The following is a 21,197-nucleotide window of genomic DNA, read 5'->3' as shown; positions in this document are numbered from 1 at the left end:
CTAACAACAGTGTAAATTTACAATTTATCTATACAATAAAAACATAAAATATATATCTTGATACAAATCTTTAAAATGTAACAAATTTGAAATGATGCCCAAATAATGTTAAAGAACTCACATGGGGAATTGTTGCTCTGCTTATCAATAACATGTAATTTGTCATGAAAATCAGCCTTTCAGGGGTCCTCAACCTTTTCGAATTTTTGTACAGTGTGGTAGGAGCAGCCACAAAATGGCTACTGCAGGAGGCGGAGCTAGCCACAAAATGGCTACCGCAGCTTACCTTCAACCACACAGTAAAGATCCTTGTGTTGTGGCAGCTGCTGCCAAAGCAACAGATTTAAAAATCTTCAGACCCGATCAGATCTCCATTGCTCAATCAGAAGCCGTGCTGGGCAAAAGCCCCACCTGGCCTCACCCACTTTCTAAAAACACTTGGCAGGCACCAGAAAGGTTGTTGTTGGTTGCCAAGTCACCCATGGGCACCATGTTGGGGACCCCTGCACTAGAGGATTAGAAAGTGGGTGAGTGGCAGAAAGCATATGTTTGGATTTCCAACAAGATTTTTTAGAAAAAAATTTCAATCCTGTAACAGTATGGATTATCTCATGGATTAGCAACAGGAACCAGGAGTAAACGGATGGTTTTGGTAAACCAGCTTGGTGTAGCGGGAGGTTCAAATCCCCACTCTGCTGCGGAAGCTCACTGGGTGACCTTGGGCCAGTCACACTCACATGAACGCATGAAGCTGCCTTCTACAGAATCAGACCCTTGGTCCATCAAAGTCAGTATTGTCCGCTTAGACAGGCAGCGGCTCTCCAGGGTCTCAGGCAGAGGTCTTTCACATCCCCTGCTTGCCTAGTCCCTTTAACTGGAGATGCCGGGGATTGAACCTTGGACCTTCTACATGCCAAGCAGATGCTCTACCACTGAGCCACAGCTTAACCCTACCGCACAGGCTTGATGTGAGGATAAAATGGAGGAACGGAACACAATGTAAGCCATTTTGAGTCCCTACTGGGGAGAAAGATGGGGTATAAGTGAAGTCAATAAACAAGGGAAGGAGGTATAATCCCCTGGGTTAAGTATTGTGACCAGTGTTTAATATGTTTATAAATTATCTGGAAGTAAGTGTGTCGGGTGCCCAAGTTTGCAAGACACAAACGGCACTGTGAAGAACTCCACAAGGATCTCTTCAAACTGAGTCACAGTGGAGCACATAATTCTTGGAGATCTCCAGGCCCCACCTGGTAGGGTTGCCAGGTCCCACTTCGCAACCAGCGGGAGGTTTTTGGGGTGGAGCCTGAGGAAGGTGGGGTTTGGGGAGGGCAGGGACTTCAACGCCATAGAGTCCAGTTACCAAAGCGGCCATTTCCTCCAGGTGAAATCTGTCGCCTGGAGATCAGTTGTAATAGCGGGAGATCTGCCACCACCTGGAGGTGGGGGGGGGGAGAAACAGGCACCTCTATACTGATACCAAAGGTTAGGAAAATAGTATAGGAGCGAAGAACATTTACAAACAAGGTGCAATTTATATAAGCTACTGAGATACCTGTGTGTGTGTGTAAAGTGCCTTCAAGTCGCAGCCGACTTATGGTGACCCCTTTGGGGGTTTTCATGGCAAGAGACTAACAGAGGTGGTTTGCCAGTGCCTTCCTCTGCACCGCAACCCTGGACTTCCTTGGTGGTCTCCCATCCAAATACTAACCAGGGGCTGACCCTGCTTAGCTTCTGAGATCTGATGAGATCAGGCTAGCCTGGGCCATCCAGGTCAGGGCACTGAGATACCTATATACCGTACATACAATGTACAAACACAAGTAACCACACTATAACCAACACACAGTATGTACAAAATATACAATCAAAGGGCAAAAAAGTCTTTCAAAGGTCTCATCAGAGTACCAAGTAAGTAATGAGTTCAAGTTCAATATTCAAGATGAATGAGAAGCCACAATCTTCAATTGGTTACTTGTGTTTGTACATTGTATGTATATAGGTATCTCAGTAGCTTATATAAATTGCACCTTGTTTGTACATGTTCTTTGCTCCTATACCACCTGGAGGTTGGCAACCCTACCACCTGGTAGAGATGCCATCCTAATATCTTTTCCTTGCAAGGAAGCATGCTTCAATAAATAATAATATGGAATGCCACAGTGGTTTTGTGGTCGTCGCCTTGCATATGCGAGGCTCTTAACAGCGGCGATTGCCTTCTCAACCACCTTCTCACGCTTTCGGGCATGTCAGGAGTAGCCCCTTTAAAAGGGTGCAGACCGTTTTCATTGCCCCTGGTGCGCATGCGCCGACTAATACCCCCCCCCCCGGGCGCCTGACCGCCTTCTTTGACAGCGAGGCTCCGCCTCTCTCCTGTGACGCATTAGACGAGAAACTGGGAGTGGGCGGGGCGCTGCAGGAATGTCGCGTCTTTCTGCCTAGTTGTGCCGCAGCTCGCTTTACGGCAGCCTCTCGCGACGCTCCTCCTTTTCCTCTCCTCGCTAAGATGGCGGCGGCCGGGGTGAGCTTGCGTTTCCCAGCGAAAACCGTTGGCAATCCGTTTCCATCCGGTGTAGGGGGAGGCGGCTGGGCTGTGGGGGTAGGGGAGCTTGAAAAGAGGGGCCCGGCCTTTCGTCCAGAGGCGATATTAGCGGGGGAGAGGGGCGGACGAGGAGAGGGGCGGGGTGGGAGAGGGGCGGACGAGGGCCGGGGTGCGAATATGACAATTGCTCCCCTTCCCTGGCATTTGGGTGAAAGTATTTCAGTGTGGTGGTGGGTGGATATATGAGGGGTGGGAGCGGTGGGTCTTCCAACTCTCCCGGGATAACTGGTATACTGGGGGGCCGACGGGATGCTGTAGAGGGGTACAATGAGTATTCTGAGTCGTAATAGGTTTGTAGGTTTAGAGTCCCCACATATGAACACATGAAGCTGCCTTATACTGAATCAGACTCTTGGTCCATCAAAGTCAGTATCGTCTAGTCAGACCGGCAGCTGCTCTCCAGGGTCTCAGACAGAGGTCTTTCACATCACCTCCTTGCCTAGTCCCTTTAACTGGAGATGCCGGGGACTGAACCTGGGACCTTCTGCCTGCCAAGCAGATGCTCTACCACGGCCCCTCCCTTCACTGGGAGTTCCAGCAGAGCTGCTTTAAGAAAAGGAGCTTTCCTGGTGTTGGCCCTTCTTGAGGGTTGGTCTTCACTGGGGACATCTGTGTGCAGAGGCAGTCTATCTCTGCACCCCAGGTGGGGACACACAGTAGGGCATGACTTTGGCGTTCATGCTCAGTAAGGGAAAGCCCGGAGGTGTGCCTAGCAGCTGCTGGAGATGGAGGGCTGCGTTAGGTAAGATTTTTTGGGTTTAGTGGTGCGGCGTGGCGGTCTTGGAAGTGCTCAAATGGATGCGTTGGAAGGAACTGGTCCTCTTGGGAGAACAGGGATAGGATGGGGTGTGTTGGAGGTCTTTGCAGAGCTTATTTGGCAGATTCCTCGTCTGATATGATCTTGGACCTCGTTTGGTAGGGGAGATTGAAAGAGTAGGGTTTTGCAACGTCAGTGTGTGAGGGGTGCTCTGGGTTGGTGGGTGTGGTCGAAGTACTGCTTGGACATCTAGGAAAATCGATATCGCAGCCTTTCGGCGGAGGGTGTATCAGCAAATGAGGCTGATGGGATTTTATTTGATGACAGAGCGTTAAGATGAGAAGCTCTCTCAATGGGAGAGGGGCTGTGGCTCAGTTTGTAGAGCATCTGCTTGGCATGCAGAAGGTCCCAGGTTCAATCCCCGGCATCTCCAGTTCAAGGGACCAGTCAAGTAGGTGATGTGAAAGACCTCCGCCTGAGAGCCTGGAAAGCTGCTGCCAGTCTGAGTAGACAATACTGACTTTGATGGAGCAAGGGTCTGATTCAGTGTAAGGCAGCTTCATGCGTTCATGTGATGTCCTGCAGTATGTCTGTGTTGCAGTGACTGAAGGTGGGGGGCTGGTACCCACTATGGGGCAGAAGACAAAATCCCGTGTTTACATTTTTGAACTTCTTGTTCTTACCCTTTGGTAGGAAAGAATACAGACTGCTTTCAAAAAGCGAGTTTCCCGCTGCTGTTAAGGGTGGCTGAGTCAGGTTTCTCACGCTGTGTTTCGTTCTCTTTGCAGACTCTCTACACCTACCCAGAGAATTGGCGGGCGTTCAAAGCCCTCATTGCTGCTCAGTACAGCGGCGCCAAGATCAAGATCGTCTCGGCCCCGCCTCAGTTCCACTTCGGGCAAACCAACAAGACCCCCGAATTCCTGAAGAAATTTCCCGCTGGGAAGGTGAGTCGCAGGGCTTGCGTGCATTACCCGCCGCCAGCTGCCTGCTTGTCTTGCTCCATCCCTCTGGGTTTCCGCGAGCAGGTGAAATTGGAGCCACGTATCAGAGAGCCAGGGTGACCTTGGTGGGAGCAGGTTGAAAGGTGACACTGGTTGAATGGGCTTTAGGGCACTGTTTAACCTACGCCAGTGGTTCCCAAACTTTGGGCCACCGCCCCCTTGGTTCCACAGACTCAACCCCAGCGTGCCCTACCCCATCCTATAAAAAGCATTATTCAAAATAGAGGTTTGCGTGACTCACTAAAGAAGATAATAACAATAAAATTTCAAAACAGCAATTAATTGCACAGCTATTCAGAATCAAATTAAAACTTTTTAGTTGAAATTTATTCAACAGAACTGATGAACTTGATCCAGTGGTACCAAGCTCTTCAAAGTCTGAAAAAAAATTCTGGTAGTTTCCACCAAATTTGCCATCATGGTGCCATAGCTTGATCTATTGTAAATTAGTGAACAATACAGTTGAAGGGGCCCACCTCTAGCGCCCCCCCTGCTGCCCTCTTGCCTCTTAGTGCCACCCTAGGTAATCCCACCGGCCCCCAGGGGGGTGGTACTGCCCACTTTCAAAACCACTGACCTACACTATCAAACAGCACTGTGCCTGGTGATCAGGCTGGGAGCAACCCAGAACTGTAACATCGCTAAGGTCTTTCTGGCGCACATCTGTTCGGATCTGTAGATATGGGGTCACTTAGAGCCCTGCATAATGATGATTATTGCTCATGTGTTTCCAGGCATTCAGTGTTTAAAGTGGTGGATCGGGTTGGGCCATGGCGCCCTCCAACCCCTTTTCTGGCACCCACCAAGTGTTTTTAGGAAGTGGGTGGGGTCAGGTAGGGCTTTTGCCCGGCAAGGATTGACTATTGGAGATTTGATTGGCTGTGCAGATTTTTTAAAATGTTGCTTTGGTGTCAGCTTCCACCGCAGCACAAGGATCTACACTGTGGTACTGAAGTTAAGCTGTGGTAATGATTTTGTGGCTGGCTCTGCATCCTGTGGCAGCCATTGTGTTGCTGCGCCCACCATGCTGCATCAGATTTCCAAATGTGCCGGCAGGATGGAAAAGTTTGGGACCCCGGGTTAGGATTTGAGTTCCCCAGAAGGAGCAGGACAGTAACACAAGGGCTCTTGCCTGTCTCATATCTGGGTTTCCTGGGGATCTCTGGTTGGTCACTGGGGAGCAAGATGCTGGACTGGATGGACCCTCTAATCCAGCATGGCTCCTTTCCATGGTTTTTATCTGTATTGCAGAGGGACTAACCCAAGGGCCACCTGATTTCGTGGGGAAGATGACTTTGAGAGAGGGGCCCTCCTGACTCATAGCTTGCTATCTTAACCACTGTGCTATGTCAGTTTAAAATGCACATATATCAGGGACGAATACATACAGTTTAAAAGGTGGCTTTCTCCCCTCCCACGGCATCCAGTGTTAGGTCACAGTGGAGCTGTTTTTGAAGGACTTGAGGCTGATGTCATGGTACCAGCCAACGCATTTGCTAGAAAAAAGTGGTACAGCTCCTCCTGGATTATATCAGGTGCTGCAGGCAGACCGCCATATTTTTTAACCTTTCCCTACTGGGGCTCACTGTATGTAGAAGAGTACGAATAAGGGTAGGCTGATGTGCTAGTGTTCTAAATGCAAGGATCCATTGTTTTTTCTACATTGTTGCTGTCTGAAAAAGCTTTTCCTTGTTGATTCTGCCTATTGTATAAATTACTTCTTATCTTTGGGGGGTTATCATTAGTACAAATAAATAAGTATCCGATGTATTACTGTTTTGAGTTCTACCTGCACTGGAGATGCCATAGAACAGGCTTTCACCTTGGTTGCAGCAGGCGTGCCTGAGGGGGCTGGGTGGGGCAGGTTGGCCCGGTAGCGGCCTGGTGGGCATTCAGGGGCAGCCATGTTTTCACCAGCTGCAGCTTAAGATTCACTGTTTTTTGCAGGTTCCAGCCTTCGAAGGGGATGACGGCTTCTGTGTGTTTGAGAGCAATGCCATTGCACATTACGGTAACCTCGGTTGCTCTTCTCTAGAGATGTGAATGCCTGGAAAAAGCAGGCGGAAAAAAGGTTTTCCCCCCCCCAATCAATTTTTCCAATGGAAAAATGGGAAATTTGGGGGAGTGCTGAAAAAACTCCGTGAAATAGTTTCTGTTTTAGAATTAGTAAAATGCTTTTAAAGACAAGATGGTCATGCTGTAGACACATACCACTCTTGAATCCAAGATGCATTTCTGCACCTAGAAGGAAACCAAAAGCCCTGAAGCAGGGCTTTCATTACTTCTCAAAAGTTGCATGCCTTCTGTTGTCCTTTTGACCTGACGTGGTTGACCTTTCCGCTTCTCCACTACTGTGGCATATTTACCCGCAGACCGAGTAAACAGGAACTTAGTTTCCTACCTTGCAGGAAGGACAAAAAAGATCAGGAGGTGGGGCAGAAACTGTACCAAAGCCTCAGAGAAAAGTTTCATTGAGAACTGAGCTGTCTCTAACTAGATAGCAAAAATTAAGGTACATGTGCTGAGACAGCATAGCGTATGTCAGCTTGCAGTTTTCTCTCAAGTATTGGGCACATTAGCAGTTTTTCTTGCACAAAACTAAGTATAACTTTTAAATTTCATAAATATTTCAGATATTGCAATTTTATATGCTGGTGAAGCAGTAAAACTGGTTTAGGTTAAATAGCATAGCAAGTATTGCATATATTTCAATTTCCCCCCAAATTTCAATTGTTTTCCAAGGAAATTTTTTTTCCTCATGGCTGTAAAATGTTTGAAAACGCTCTCTCAACGCTTTCCACAAAAAGTGGTAGTTGACTTGTCCAAGAGTCCTAGATTGTCCTCAGCACGTGCACTGCTCCTCAAATTGCACATGGGTCGGCACTGGCTGCTAGTGGAGTGGGAGACGGGAAATTATGGATGGGCAGCAAAAACCTTGTTTTGAGGAGGGCTGGCAGCTGTCCCACAGTTGCTTTAAAGAAGACCAGAAAGTTGACATCTGAGAACAGGCTATCAAAACCAGATTTTGTTCTTGGCTTGACCCCCCCACCCCAAAAAAAAGGCTCCTATCTTACCCCCGTGCACATGGGTGAATAGTTGGGGAAACCTTCTCGACTTAACCCTCCCCAAGATAACCGGCTGCTTCACCCCTTCCAGTCAGCAACGATGAGCTGCGAGGAGCCACCAAGGAGGCAGCCGCCCAGATCATCCAGTGGGTGAGCTTTGCCGACAGCGACGTCGTCCCCCCTGCCAGTACTTGGGTCTTCCCCACGCTGGGCATCATGCATTACAACAAGCAGGTGAGTGGCGACTTTCTAAAGCAGCCTTACATGGAGTCGGCCCAGCGGATGCAAGGGCCCCCCTGCTGTGATCGGTCGTTGCTCCACAGTGACATGGGGCAGAAATGTCTTGCCAGCCCTGCTACCAGAGATGCTGGGGCTTGAACCCAAGATCCTTTGTATGCAGAGCAGGTTCTTTAGTTGAGCTATGTGCCAAAGCGGGACTACAGCTGAACATCAAGAAAACAAGTAATGACTACAGGAGAATTACACAACTTTAAGGTTGACAGTGAGGAAATTGAAATTGTTGAAGACTTTCTATTCCTTGGCTCCACCATCAACCAAAAGGGAGACTGCAGCCAAGAAATCAGAAGGAGATTGAGACTGGGAAGGGCAGCCATGAAGGAGCTAGAAAAGATTTTGAAGTGTAAGGATGTGTCACTGGCCACCAAGACTAGATTAATTCATGTCATCGTATTTCCTATTACTATGTATGGGTGTGAAAGCTGGACTGTGAAGAAAGCTGATAGGAAGAAAATAGATTCCTTTGAAATGTGGTGTCGGAGGAGAGTGTTACGGATACTGTGGACTGCCAAAAAACCAAATCAGTGGGTTATAGACCAAATCAAGCCTGAACTGACCCTAGAAGCTAAAATGACTAAACTGATGCTATCGTATTTTGGTCACATCATGAGACGACAAGAGTCACTGGAAAAGACAGTCATGCTAGGAAAAGTTGAGGGTAGCAGGAAAAGAGGAAGACCCAACAAGAGATGGACGGACTCAATAAAGGAAGCCGCAGCCCTCAATTTGCAAGATCTGAGCAAGGCTGTCAAAGATGGGTCATTTTTTAGAATCTTTTTTAGCTCCTTTATGGCTGCCCTTCCCAGTTTTACCCATGATGATTTTATTGCATTTAATAGATATTATTGTCTGGCCTGTATGTCATTAGCTGCCTCGAGCCTGGCTTTGGCTGGTGATTGAGGGCGGGGTGCAAAATTAATAAATAATAATAATAAATTAGTCTGAAGTGCTGCAAGGCTTCGGGTTGTTGCAGCAGACCAACACAGCTTCCCGTCTGGAATTTCCTCCATAAATTGTGGGTTTTTGTCCTCTCGCCAGGCCACAGAGTATGCCAAGGAGGAAGTGAAGAGGATTCTGAGCATCCTGGACTCCCATCTGAAAACCAGGACGTTCCTGGTGGGGGAGCGGGTTACGCTGGCTGACATTACGGTTGTCTGCACTCTCCTCTGGCTTTACAAGCAGGTGAGTCCCTAGAGCCTCGATGAGGAAGACGGCTTAGGTACCAGTGCCGTAAACACCATTCACCTCTTGTAGGAGAGGGAAATGGGCCAGATGGGGCTGGTTCGGCTTCTCTGGCAAATAGGAGCCTGTTGCCTACTTGTCAGGGTAGCCAGGACTGAAAGAATTGGTTTGATCATCTGTTCTATGGTCCAAAGTTTTTGATGGGCAAGGGCTCGCTGCTGGTAGAGCAGGGAAACAGCATCTTGTCTGAGGCTTGGGGCTACCGTCATATTTTCCCACTTTGCTTGGATTGCTGCCGAGCTGCTTGGAGATGGTAGAACAGGCTCTTAGCTCTGCTGTGCAAGAAGTCTTGTTTTCTAAATATCAAGGGGGGGGGGGCTAGAAGATCCCTGACTTGCGTGATTACTGTTGAAACTAGGAATTCAAAGAAGCTGCAAAAATGTCGCCTTCCAAACTGTACGTGCTGGGAAATCTGTTTCTACCAGTCACGAAGGAAGAGCGTGGAGTTGCTGCAGGCCCAGGAATCTAAACCTGAACACATGAAGCTGCCTTAAACTGAATCGCACCCTTGGGTCCGGCAACGTCAGTATTGTCTACTCAGATTGGCAGTGGCTCTCCAGGGTCTCAGGCAGAGGTCTTTAACATCACCTACTTGCCTCGTCCCTTTAACTAGAGATGCCAGGGATTGAACCCGGGACCTTCTGCATGCAAAGCAGATGTTCTTCCACTGAGCTCCAGCCCCTCCCCTGAGTGTTTCGGAGGTCCAAGTCAGAGAAGGCTTGTGCTGAGACTTCCAGCCCCCTGCTTATGAACGTCCTGGTTCTCGCTTTGTTGGCAGGTTTTGGAGCCATCTTTCCGCCAGCATTACGAAAACGTCAACCGTTGGTTTATGACCTGCATAAACCAGCCGCAGTTCAAGGCCATCCTGGGAGAGGTGAAGCTGTGCGAGAAGATGGCGCAGTTTGACGGTAAGGGCAGCTGCAGTTTGGTCTTTGGTCTTCCGTGGCTCAAACAAAGGATGTGTTTGATCGGTCATCCCTGTCCTTTCTCAGATCCGGGTGGCTCTGTTGCTGTTTTTGACAAGTGAACAGGAGGAAGGTGGGGTGTCTTTCCAACTCTGTTTTCCAGTTTTCTTTAAATAATGGGGCAGGCTGGAAAATGTCAAAACGTCTTCAGCATGGTGTGTAGTGGTTAACAGCAGTGGTTTGGAGCGGTGGACTCTGATCTGGAGAACCGGGTTGGATTCCCCACTCCTCCACATGAGCAGCGGACGCTAATCCGGTGAACTGGATTTGTTTCCCCGCCCCTACACAGCTGGGTGACCCTGGGCTAGTCACAGCTCTCTCAGCCCCACCCACCTCACAGGGTATCTGTTGCGGGGAGGGAAAGGGAAGGTGATTGTAAGCCAGTTTGATTCTCCCTTAAGTGGTAGAGAAAGTCGGCATATAAAAACCAACTCTTCTTCAGCAGCAGCAGCTAAACGGGGTGGGGGTGGGGTTGTACCCCCTTCGCCCCTAGTTGCCTGCTACTTGCCGTTGCAGTCAGCTGGAGCATGTTGGGACGCATGTGCTGATGTATCATTTTGTGCAAGTAAAGCCAGTTCAGAGTGAAGGCAGTGCCTCCTGGGCGAGGAGGAGTGGGGCTGTGCTTGAACGTGTGTTAGGAAAGAAAGTGGCTGCCCGCTATTCACAGAAACGCAAGTCCCTTCCTTGAGCTCTGCCTCCTGTGCCATGCGATTGGTGAGATGGGCAAACACTGCAGCTTCTGTCATTCAAAGTAGAGCCTTTTTCTCACAGTGTGCCAACTAGGGGGTCTGCTTGGCTTCAGACCTGGGAATTTCTCCATCCCCTGAGAGCCAGCGTGGTGTGGTGGTTAAGAGTGGTGGACTCTAATCTGGTGAACTGGGTTGGTTTCCCCACTCCTCCACATGAAACCTGCTGGGTGACCTTGGGCCAGTCACAGTTCTCTCAGAACTCTCTCAGCCCCACCTACCTCACAAGGTGTCTGTTTGGGGGTGTGGAAGGGAAAGCGATTGTAAGCTGCTTTGAAACTCATTAAAGGTAGAGAAAAGCGGGGTATAAAAACCAACTCTTCTTCTCTGTACTTGGCTCTCAAAGCCCCAGTGTGCCTTGCAGGCTTCCTGAGGTTAAGAATACGTGAAGCTGATTTACACCATCAGAATGTTGTCGTCACATTTTGACAAAAAAAAACAGCTGGTGAGCGGCTTCCATAAGGCCCCAGAGATTGAATTTTTCCTTCTACCCATGCATAAAATTTTCTTCTGTCAGAAACTTCTGTTTTTGGTGCAAGATGGCCTAGCAGCCATAAACCTTCTAATGTAGCTACCTAGACTAAAAGTGTTTGATTGGATCCTGCAATTCCATCACTGGAAAAGACAATTAGGCTGGGAAAAGTTGAAGGCAGCAGGAAAAGAGGAAGATCCAGCATGAGATGGATTGACTCTATAAAGCAAGGGTGGGAAACCTTTTTCCTGCCAAGGGCCATTTATAACATCATTCGGGGGCCATACCAGGTGTAGATCTCCCGGTGGGGGAGGAGAGGCTAGGGTTGCCAGGTCTCCGGCCACCACCTGGAGGTTGGCAACCCCAGGGGAGGCCATGCAGAGAAGGCCTGGAGGGCTCCCCGGTCCTCCCCCCCTCCAAGGCGGGAGGGCAGCCAGTGGTGGGCCCGAGCAAACAAGGCGCCAGGGAGGCGCAGCCCGTGGTCGATCGGCAAGGGAGGAAGGAAGGAAAACAGAAAAGGAATAGGGAGAGAGGGTGAAAGAAATGGAAAGAGGGGGAGAAAGAAAAGGACAGAGGGAGACAAACAAAGAAAGAGACAGAAAGAGAGGGAGAGAGAAAAGCCTTCCCCCACGCACACACACACCGGCCCCACGCGACGTGGCCCTAGGCTCCATGCCCTCCTCGCCCCAGAGTCCACAAAAGGCCCCCTGAAACCCGATTGGCTCCTGAGCACATGCTCTGCCACCGGGAGCCACGGGCCTCTCCCCCCCCCCCTTGCTGCTCAACAGCCGACAGACAGCAAGAGGGGCTTACAGTGCTCCGGCGTTCCTGCACGCTGCGGTTATAGGGGGAAGAGGAGGAGGCGAGAGGAGGTCCAAAGGGCGCCGCAGCAACCCTGCAAGCCGTGGCCCCAGGAACACCCTCAGGGAGGGCCGCCCTATGCCGCGCCCCCACGGCGGGGCCCCGGAGCTCCCGAGGGCCACAAAAAATGTCCTTGGGGGCCGCATACGGCCCCCGGGCCTGAGGTTCCCCCTCCCTGCTATAAAAGAAGCCACAGCCCCCAGTTTGCAAGACCTGAGCAAGGCTGTTGACAATAGGGTGATTTGTGGGTCATGAATTCGTAGGGTCGCCATAAGTGGGAAGCGATTTGACGGCCCTGATCACACACAATGTTAGAGTTACGTTCTTGCGGAATGTACGGTACCTTTTCCACCACTGCAGAGCTTAGCAGAGTGGAGTCATAAGATCGAAGTCGGTGCATTTGGAATAAAGCAGAGGTTGGCGTAGCTTATGATCCCTTCCATCTAGAGCACAGGCTTTGGCCAGATACAGATGATATACTGTGGACAGATGATGGGTCTGAGGAATCTGTTTCTTTGCCGGGGGGGGTGGGGTTGCACTTCCCCTGAAGGCTTCCAGCTCTGAGGTGCTGTTAGATCCATTGCTTTGGATGGAAGCACAGCACCTCTGCAGCATGTAGCCCCTTGAACTAGCTTGGGCTGTTCTGCCAGCTGCCATCTTTCTTCCAGTGTGGTGTTGTCAGGTGTATTGGTTACGAGCGGTGGTTTGGAGGGGTGAAGTCCGATCTGGAGTTTGATTCCCCACTCCACATGAGTGGCGGAGGCTAATCTGGTAAACTGGGTTGGTTTCTCCACTCCTCCACATGAAGCCAGCTGGGTGACCTTGGGCTAGTCACAGCTCTGTTAGAGCTCCCTCAGCCCCACCTACCTCACAGGGTGTCTGTTGTGGGGAGGGGAAGGTAAGGTGATTGTAAGCTGGTTTGATTCTTCCTTAAGTGGTAGAGAAAGTCGGCATATCAAAACCAACTCTTCTTCTAATGTGCTGTCCTGTCTTGCAGCTAAGAAATTTGCCGAGAATCAGCCCAAGAAGGAAACCCCCAGGAAGGAGAAGCAGCCAAAAGAAGAGAAGAAGCTAGAGAGGAAAGAAGAGAAGAAACCGGCACCTGAGCCTGAGGAAGAGATGGATGAGTGTGAGCAGGCCTTGGCAGCTGAGCCCAAATCCAAAGACCCCTTTGCTCACCTCCCCAAGAGGTGAGGCCCAGGACAGGAGTGGCGTTGCAGATTGTCAGACGCCTGTGACGGGGTTTCAGCTTAGCAGCTGAAGGGCCGGATTTCTCTTCCCACTCAAAATTTTAAGCATAGGGGCAGCCCTGACCTGGGTGGCCTGGCTAGCCTGATCTTGCCAGATCTCAAAAGCCAAGCAGGGTTGGCTTCATACTTGGATGGGGGACCGCCAAGGAATTCCAGGGTCGCTACACAGAGGAAGGTGATGGCAAACCACCTCTGTTAGTCTCTTGCCAGAAACACCTACATTTCACCTGTGGTGACAGCACTTTACACACATATGGGGAGGGGCAAGAAGCAATGTTGATATTGAATTCTTCCCCTCTACCTTCTCTAAATCTGATCCAGCCTCAGATTCTACAAGGCATGGGCTACACCCTTTCAAACATACTTTTCCCTGATTAAGTGCTAGAAACATGCTTTCATCCCTTAAAATAGAAGTGGTTTGCCATTGCCTTCCTCTGCATAACAACCCTGGTATTTCTTGGTGGTTTCCCATCCAAGTACTAACCAGGGCTGACCCTGCTTAGCTTCTGAGACCTGATGAGATCAGGCTTGCCAGGCCTGTTGGGCTCCTCTGTGTGTGTGTGTGTGTGTGTGTGTGTGTGTGTGTGTGTGTGTACCGTCAAGTCACAGCTGACTTATGGCAACCCCGTAGGGTTTTCAAGGCAAGAGATGTTCAGAGGTGGTTTGCCTCTGTTTGGGCCGAGAGAGTTCTGAGAGAACTGTGAGGGGACCAACGTCACCCAGCAGGCTTCATGTGGAGGAGTGGGGAATCGAACCCGGTCCCCCAGATTAGAGTCCTCCGCTCTTAACTACTTTGTCACGCTGGCTCCTCACTACCCAGCTTGAAAGGTAGAGTGTCCCAGGAAACATACCCAGCTGTCCTTTGTGGTTCTAACTTGCAAGGGTTTGTCGGTCAGGAGTAAGCCGTCTGCCTCCCGTTCTAGTCGGGCTGCAAGGGACGATATTGCTGAGCATTCCCAAACTGCTTTATCCCTGCTCTTGAACACATGAAGCTGCCATGAATCAGACCCTTGGTCCATCAAAGTCAGTCTTGTCTACTCAGACCAGCAGCGGCTCTCCAGGGTCTCAGGCTGAGGTCTTTCACATTACCTACTTGCCTAGCCCCTTTAACTGGAGATTCCGGGGATTGAACCTGGGACCTTCTGCATGCCAAGCAGAGGTTCTACCGCTGAGCCACAGCCCCTTCCTTTTGCTTGGCAATGCCTTTCTTGAGGTCTTGGGTGGAGAAGGGCTTGCCTCCTCACCCGCCCCCTGAGAATCCTTATCCTTTAACTGGAGATGCCAAGACCTGAATCTGGACCTCCTGCATCCAAACCGGATAGCTTACTGCTGAGGAATGACCGGAATTCCCCAGAGCAGTTTTGAAAACCAGGATTATACGCTATAAATGTTGTGCCTTGGTGCTTTTAAAAACGTTTTTTGAACATGAGGGGGAGGCGTGCACGCAGAGTGGGGCTTCAGGCTGGCTGAGCGTGATGTGGCTTTCCAAGCCTGCCCTGTCTAAAATTGACATACGCAAGTGTCTGGTCCCTGAGTTGCCACTAGGGGGCAGGAGATGGATGCTGCTTGGCGACTGCCGGGCCCAAATCCACTTTTCTCCCACGCCCTGCCACGTGCCTGGGACAGACTTTGTGCTCCATTTTAGCCTGGCTGAGCCCTCCCCTCCTGTGCTGGGAGCAGCTCTCGCTTGCGCCTGGAAGGGATCATTTTGCCAGAACTGTGGGCGGCTAATGGCCGGTGTCCTAACCTCGCCTGAAGCAAAGAAGCGAAGCTAGTGGGATGATTGGGGGCTTGAACGAGGCAAGGAGCTGTTCTGTCTGCAGGGTGGAAGCGGCTGCAGAAAAAGGCGTGTCCCCCTGTGCGAAAGCGGGATTTAGTAGGGTGGCACTGAACTAGCCTGGTGTGAGGTTGGGCTAATGATCCATCGCTGGCTCACTACCCCGTGGCTGCGGCCTCCCTCCTTCTTCTGCAGAGACCTTCACTCTCTTGAGTGGAGGGGTGGCCTGATTCGAACTCCTGCCTCCTTTCCCCACCCCCCGGTGTAGAACTTGCTCATCTACAAAACTGGAGTCCTTCCCCCCCCCCTCCCTTGAGGTTGGAGGAAGGAAGCGAAGCTAGTGGAATGATTGGGGGCTTGAGTGAGGCAAGGAACTGTTCTGTCTGCAGAACGGAAGTGGCTGCAGTAAAATATGTGTTCATCAGAAACAGTGATACAATTCTGGGCATGTTAGTACACTGCTGGTGTTAGCAAAATGAACCCTCCTGTGAGCCAGCATGGTGTAGTGGTGAAGAGCAGTGGTTTGGAGCAGTGGACTCTGATCTGGAGAACCAGGTTTGAGTCCCCACTCCTCCACATGAGCAGCAGACACTAATCTGGTGAACCAGGTTGGTTTCCCCACTCCTACACACGAAGTCTGCTGGGTGACCTTGGGCCAGTCACAGATCTCTCCTAACTCTTTCAGCCCTGCCTACCTCACAGGGTGTCTGTTGTGGGGAGGGGAAGGGAAGGTGATTGTAAGCCGGTTTGATTCTTCCTTAAGTAGTAGAGAAAGCATATAAAAAACAACTCTTTTTCTGTTGGTAGCAGAAATTAGGAAATGCACGCCCGTGTTTTTACACGGCTTAGCCAGTACTGCTCTTCTTTTTGGGTTGTAAGACTACTTAAAGTTTTGTTTTACCCACCTGACCTCTGCTTTCTGGGAAAGCCCTTTTTCAGGGAAATTTTCAGCCGGCTAACCTAAAGCCAGCCATGAGTTGAGTGGGTTTGGCATTTGAAGTCCTGTCAGAGCCCTGGATCTCTGAGGGATTGCAGAGTGCTGAAACACACAGATACACACGCCCCAGCCCTTGAAAAGGAGGGTGCTTTTCTGATAATCGGTGATGTTGCTCGGACCTATGAGGCCTACAAGCCTCGCTGCAGCTGTCTCATGGCGATCCCTTGGATTTTCAAGGCAAGAGACGAACAGAGGTGGCTTGCCATGGCTACCTTCTGCATAGTGACCCTGGTATTCCTTGGTGGTCTCCCATCCAAATACTAACCAGGGCCGCGCCTGCTTAGCATCCGAGATTTGACGAGATCAGGCCAGCCTGGCCCATCCAGGTGAGGACAGTTTTACAGGGAAATTTTCAGCTGGCCAACCAAGAGCCAGTGGGGCAGAGTGGTAAGCTGCAGAACTGCAGTCAAAGCTCTGCTCACAACCTGAGTTTGATCCTGACAGAAGTTGGTTTCAGGTAGCTCAAGGTTGAGTCATCCTTCCAAGGTCGGTAAAATGAGTACCCAGCTTGCTGGGGGTAAAGAGAGGATGACAGGGGAAGGTACTGGCAAACCACCCCGTAAGCAAAGTCTGCCTAGTAAACGTCAGGATGTGACGTCACCCCATGGGTCAGGAATGACCCAGTGCTTGCACAGGGGACCTTTACTTACTTTTAACCAAGACGAAGAAGAAGAGTTGGTTTTTATATGCCGACTTTCTCTACCACTTAAGGGAGACTCAGAACCAGCTTACAATCACCTTCCCCTCCCCACAACAGACACCCTGTGAGGTAGGTGGGGCTGAGAGAATGTGACTTTGCCCAAGGTCACCCAGCTGGCTTCATGGGTAGGAGTAGGGAAACCAACCCGGTTCACCAAATCCGAGTCCACCGCTCTAAACCACTGCTCTAACCACTACAACACGCTGGCTAAACATCAGCGATGAGTGAGTGGGTTTGACTTTCAGTCCTATTCTGTATTCTTGCTGCTCCAGTTGACCCCCTGTGTTCTTACTTTCATTGTTTCTTTCTGATACATGTGTGGGAGCAGCGCAGGGGTTGTGTGGGTAAATCTAAGATGGTGGGGCCTGGCAGGCGGGGTCACGGGTAGCCCAGGTCATCTGGGAGGAGAAGGAGGTTCCCGCAGCTGGAGAAACGCAGGCTCCCTTTTCGCGTGCCCAGTAACCGGCGGCTCTCCTCCTAGCCCCTTCGTCATGGACGAGTTCAAGCGCAAGTACTCCAATGAAGACACCCTCACGGTGGCCCTGCCCCACTTCTGGGAGCATTTTGACAAGGAGGGCTGGTCCATCTGGTACGCCGACTATCGCTTCCCCGAGGAGCTGGCACAGACGTTCATGAGCTGCAATCTAATCACAGGTCAGAGCCCGACCTCCTCGGTTTCCCCTGCCTTGGGCTGGCGGTTCCCGGAGAGTCACTTCTTTTCCTCCTCTATCTCCTCCCCCCTCCCCTGACAGGCATGTTCCAGCGCCTGGACAAACTGCGCAAGAACGCCTTTGCTTCTGTCATCCTTTTCGGTAACAACAACAGCAGCAGCATTTCGGGCATCTGGGTCTTCCGGGGGCAGGATCTAGCCTTTCCGGTGAGTTGGGGGGGCCTTGGGCGGACTCACCCCAAAGTTAAGGGTATCCTATGCTGGAATCGATAGTGCTCCTGAGTGGAAATGTGGTGGATCTTGTGAATCTATTCCGCCGATGACAGTGGTTTTTCACCTGGTGTTGGAAGCTCCAATGTCTTCCGTCAGAGGGAGGCTCCTTGCACTGGGGTAAACGTTTGTGGAAGAGGTCTGTAGGATTTCAGACAGCAGTCTTGTAAGAAGACCTGTGCTTTGCCCCAGCTTCCTTTAGGTGTCCCTCTTGCTAAAAGGGTTTGACGCAACTGCGACTTCTGGAGCCGCCTTGTATAGAGTCAGACCGGTGACCTCACCCAGTCACCGATAATCTAAAATAAATTGTGCCTCTTTGGATTGAGGAGGGCTGAAGTTAACATGACCCTCAGACAGAATGGAAAGGAGTAGCCTTTGTTATCTTGGCAGGGGCTGAGAAGTGGGCTTTGAGGAACGTTTTTGCTTGGTTTTATGCACATACACATTTAATCCCAGGAGTTTGTCGTTTGATTTGAAAAACATTCGTCGCTGGTTGTGTGTATGGGTCTCTAGCCACATTTCCAGTCAGGACCACTCTGGCTCGCTGGTACTAGATCACGATGGGTACCCTGTGTTAGTCTGTGGTACCAGTAGAAAAGAGCAAGAGTCCAGTAGCACCTTAAAGAATAACGAAATTTCTGGCAGGGTGTGAGCTTTCGTGATTCACAGCTGTGAAGTCACTCACTCACTAAAGCTCATACCCTTTTCTCCTGATGCTAGATCAGGTGTTCGACACGAACTGTCGAAACAGAAGTAGAATTGGTTACTAATGAATGGGCTCCAAAGAAACTCATATTTTGCTAGTGGGACTAATTGAGTGCACGCATGCCAGTATTTGAGGGGTTTTGCCAATATTTTGACAAAGGAAATCATGCTCGTTGATGGTTTCTCTGTGACTTTATATCCCACCTTTCACCCAATGGGGACCCAAGGTAGTATACATCATTCTTCTGTCCTCCTTTTTATCTTCATGACAACCCAGTGAGGTAGGTTAAGGCTGAGAGTGTGTGACTGGCCCAAGGTCAGGTTTAATTAAATGCCAAGGCCAGCATTTGTCATCAAAAACACAGTCAATACACCAGAAGTAACCAATCAATATCCATGAAAATACATCAAATGTTAGCATTTCCCCTTAGTGGAAAGTGAATTGAACATGACTTCTATTATCTAACTTTGTCATGAAACATGTACAGTGTGTGACTGGGCCAAGGTCACTCAGCAAGCTTCCATGGCAGAGCAGAGATTCGAACCTGGGTTTCCCAGATCCTGGTCCAGTACTGTAACCACTACACCACACTGGCTCTCTAGCCCCCCAGTGAGTGGCGTTAGCACATTGGAGCCACTCCAGAGCGGGCGCAGTGCAGAACCTTACTCAGGTGCACTCACTACCTGTGGTTTTATTTTAAGGGGATGTTAAAATCGTTGGAGTGAGATGTGTGCAAGGAATATTGTTGAATCCTAACACCCATCTTGGGTGGCTCGCATCAAAATTCAGGGCTGATAAAATCAAAACTAGTTTAAAGCAAGCAGCAAAATGTACTCAAAACAGTAGCTGAATATCCGCCTTGCAGTTAGGCTGATCCCGAATCGAGACTGGAGCAAAAGCAGAACACCTGAATGCCCGGAAAGGAGGTGCGCCAGGTGAACCTCCCTAGGAGGAGCATTCCCAGAGATGTAGGACCGCCTCTGAAAAGGCCCTGTTTGCTACCTGCCTCCCTTCTGCTGCCGGGATACTCAGAGAAGGGCCTCGGGAGCAACTAGGCAAATTCCCATGGGATGGGGGAGGTCCAGATATCCTGCACCCTGAACATTTCAGGGCCTTGCTCCAGTACAACACTTAGACTTGTGCTCAAGATAAAGCTGGGAACCCGCGTCGGTTTTGCAACACAAGGGGTAATACGATCACAGCACCCTTGCCGTGGTGTTTTGGACCAGCTGTAGTTTCCAAGAGATCTGAGGCAGCCCCACCTAGAGCTCATTACAATAGTCTGGCCTCGGTGTGGAAAGGGCACAGCTGGGGGTACAGGAGAGCGGCTGGAAGCTGCCAAATAAGCCGGGCCTGTGTTAAGTGTGATTTAGCTTGCAGAGAGTGTGCTAAACCTCAGCACAGCACGAGCCAAGGGTTGTTGCAGCCCTGCTTCTGTCCCTTCAGTGGAAGGGGTCCTAGTTCTGGCATAGAATCAGAGTTGGAAGGGACCTCCGGGGTCATCTAGTCCAACCCCCTGCACAATGCAGGAAATTCACAACTACCTCCCCACCCCCAGTGACCCCTACTCCAAGCCCAGAAGATGGCCAAGGTGCCCTCCCTCTTATGATCTGCCTGAGGTCATGGAATCAACATTGCTGACAGATGGCCATCTAGCCTCTGCTTAAAAACTTTTTAAAAAGAGAAGGAGAGCTCACCACCTCCCGAGGAAGCCTGTTCCACTAAGGAACCGCTCTTAAAAGAGTTGGATTTTATATGCTGACTCTGATCTGGAGAACTGGGTTTGATTCCCCACTCCTCCACATGAGCTGTGGAGGCTAATCTGGTGAACTGGATTTGTTTCCCCACTCCTACACACAAAGCCAGCTGGGTGACTTTGGGCAAGTTACAGCTCTATTAAGAGCTCTCTCAGCCCCACCTACCTCACAGGGTGTCTGTTGTGGGGAGGGGAAGGGAAGGTGATTGTAAGCCGGTTTGAGTCTTCTTTTTCTAACTGTTAGAAAATTCTTCTTAATGTGTAGATATAAACTCTTGATTTAATTTCAACCCGTTGGTTCTTGTCCATTGGTTCTGGCACGAGAGTAGACAGCCCTGGCCTTGCGGGTGAAACCTGGGATATTCCCCTCCTCCCCTCCGCAGTGTGCTGACCGCCCTCCTGTGTCTTTCCCCAGCTGAGTGCCGACTGGCAGGTGGATTACGAGTCCTACACTTGGAGGAAGCTGGACCCGGATAGCGAGGAGTGCAAGACGCTAGTGAAGGAATACTTCCTGTGGGAGGGGGAGTTCAAGCACGTCGGCAAGGTCTTTTGCCAGGGCAAGATCTTCAAGTGAGGCCACGGCAGGAGGACTGTTCCCAAAACACGGACCTAATGAAGGACAAAGAGCCTCCCGGAGCCGCCAGTAGCAGAAACATCGCAGGCGGGAGAGACGGCGTGACGTTCTGAGACGTGTATTAAAAAACCCAAGTGTGCTAGTAGCTTGTGTGTCGGTCTGCTTCCTGGCAGAGGGGAGGGTGGGCGAGCGCTTTATCCTCTGGGCACAATACGTAACCTTGTGGCTTGCTAAAGGGGCCGTGTCGGTGGTCGGGTATCTCCTTTGCCCTGCCGTTCTGCGGCTGCTGGATCCTACCGCGTCGTCTCTGGGCTGACTGAGAGAGGCTGATTCCGCAGATCTGTCACACCTTCTTTGTATGCAAAAGGACCCCTCGAGTTCCGTCCCTGGTCTGTCCACTTAAAAGATCTTGGGTGGCAGATGCAGAGACCATAGAGAGCTGGTGTTATGCAGATGAGGCAGTTCTGAACTGTGAGACCAGTCGAG

General features: G+C 50.5%; 1 protein-coding gene across 1 annotated transcript; it reads left to right on the top strand.

The window, feature by feature from the left end:
* The first annotated feature begins 2,409 nt into the window (after positions 1 to 2,409).
* EEF1G (eukaryotic translation elongation factor 1 gamma) lies at positions 2,410 to 20,856 on the top strand. Its single transcript, XM_056852276.1, has 10 exons — positions 2,410 to 2,521; positions 4,148 to 4,306; positions 6,311 to 6,374; positions 7,520 to 7,662; positions 8,764 to 8,907; positions 9,746 to 9,875; positions 13,009 to 13,201; positions 17,217 to 17,389; positions 17,488 to 17,612; positions 20,553 to 20,856. Exons 1-10 carry the CDS (start codon positions 2,507 to 2,509, stop codon positions 20,709 to 20,711), a joined length of 1,305 nt encoding a protein of 434 aa, XP_056708254.1. The 5' UTR covers positions 2,410 to 2,506; the 3' UTR covers positions 20,712 to 20,856.
* Positions 20,857 to 21,197: the final 341 nt, after the last annotated feature.

This window comes from Euleptes europaea, chromosome 7, assembly GCF_029931775.1.
Source record: "Euleptes europaea isolate rEulEur1 chromosome 7, rEulEur1.hap1, whole genome shotgun sequence".
Classification (NCBI taxonomy): Eukaryota; Metazoa; Chordata; class Lepidosauria; order Squamata; family Sphaerodactylidae; genus Euleptes; species Euleptes europaea.
The sequence above is the reverse complement of the archived record's forward strand: the minus strand, read 5'-3'. Positions and strand labels throughout refer to the sequence as shown.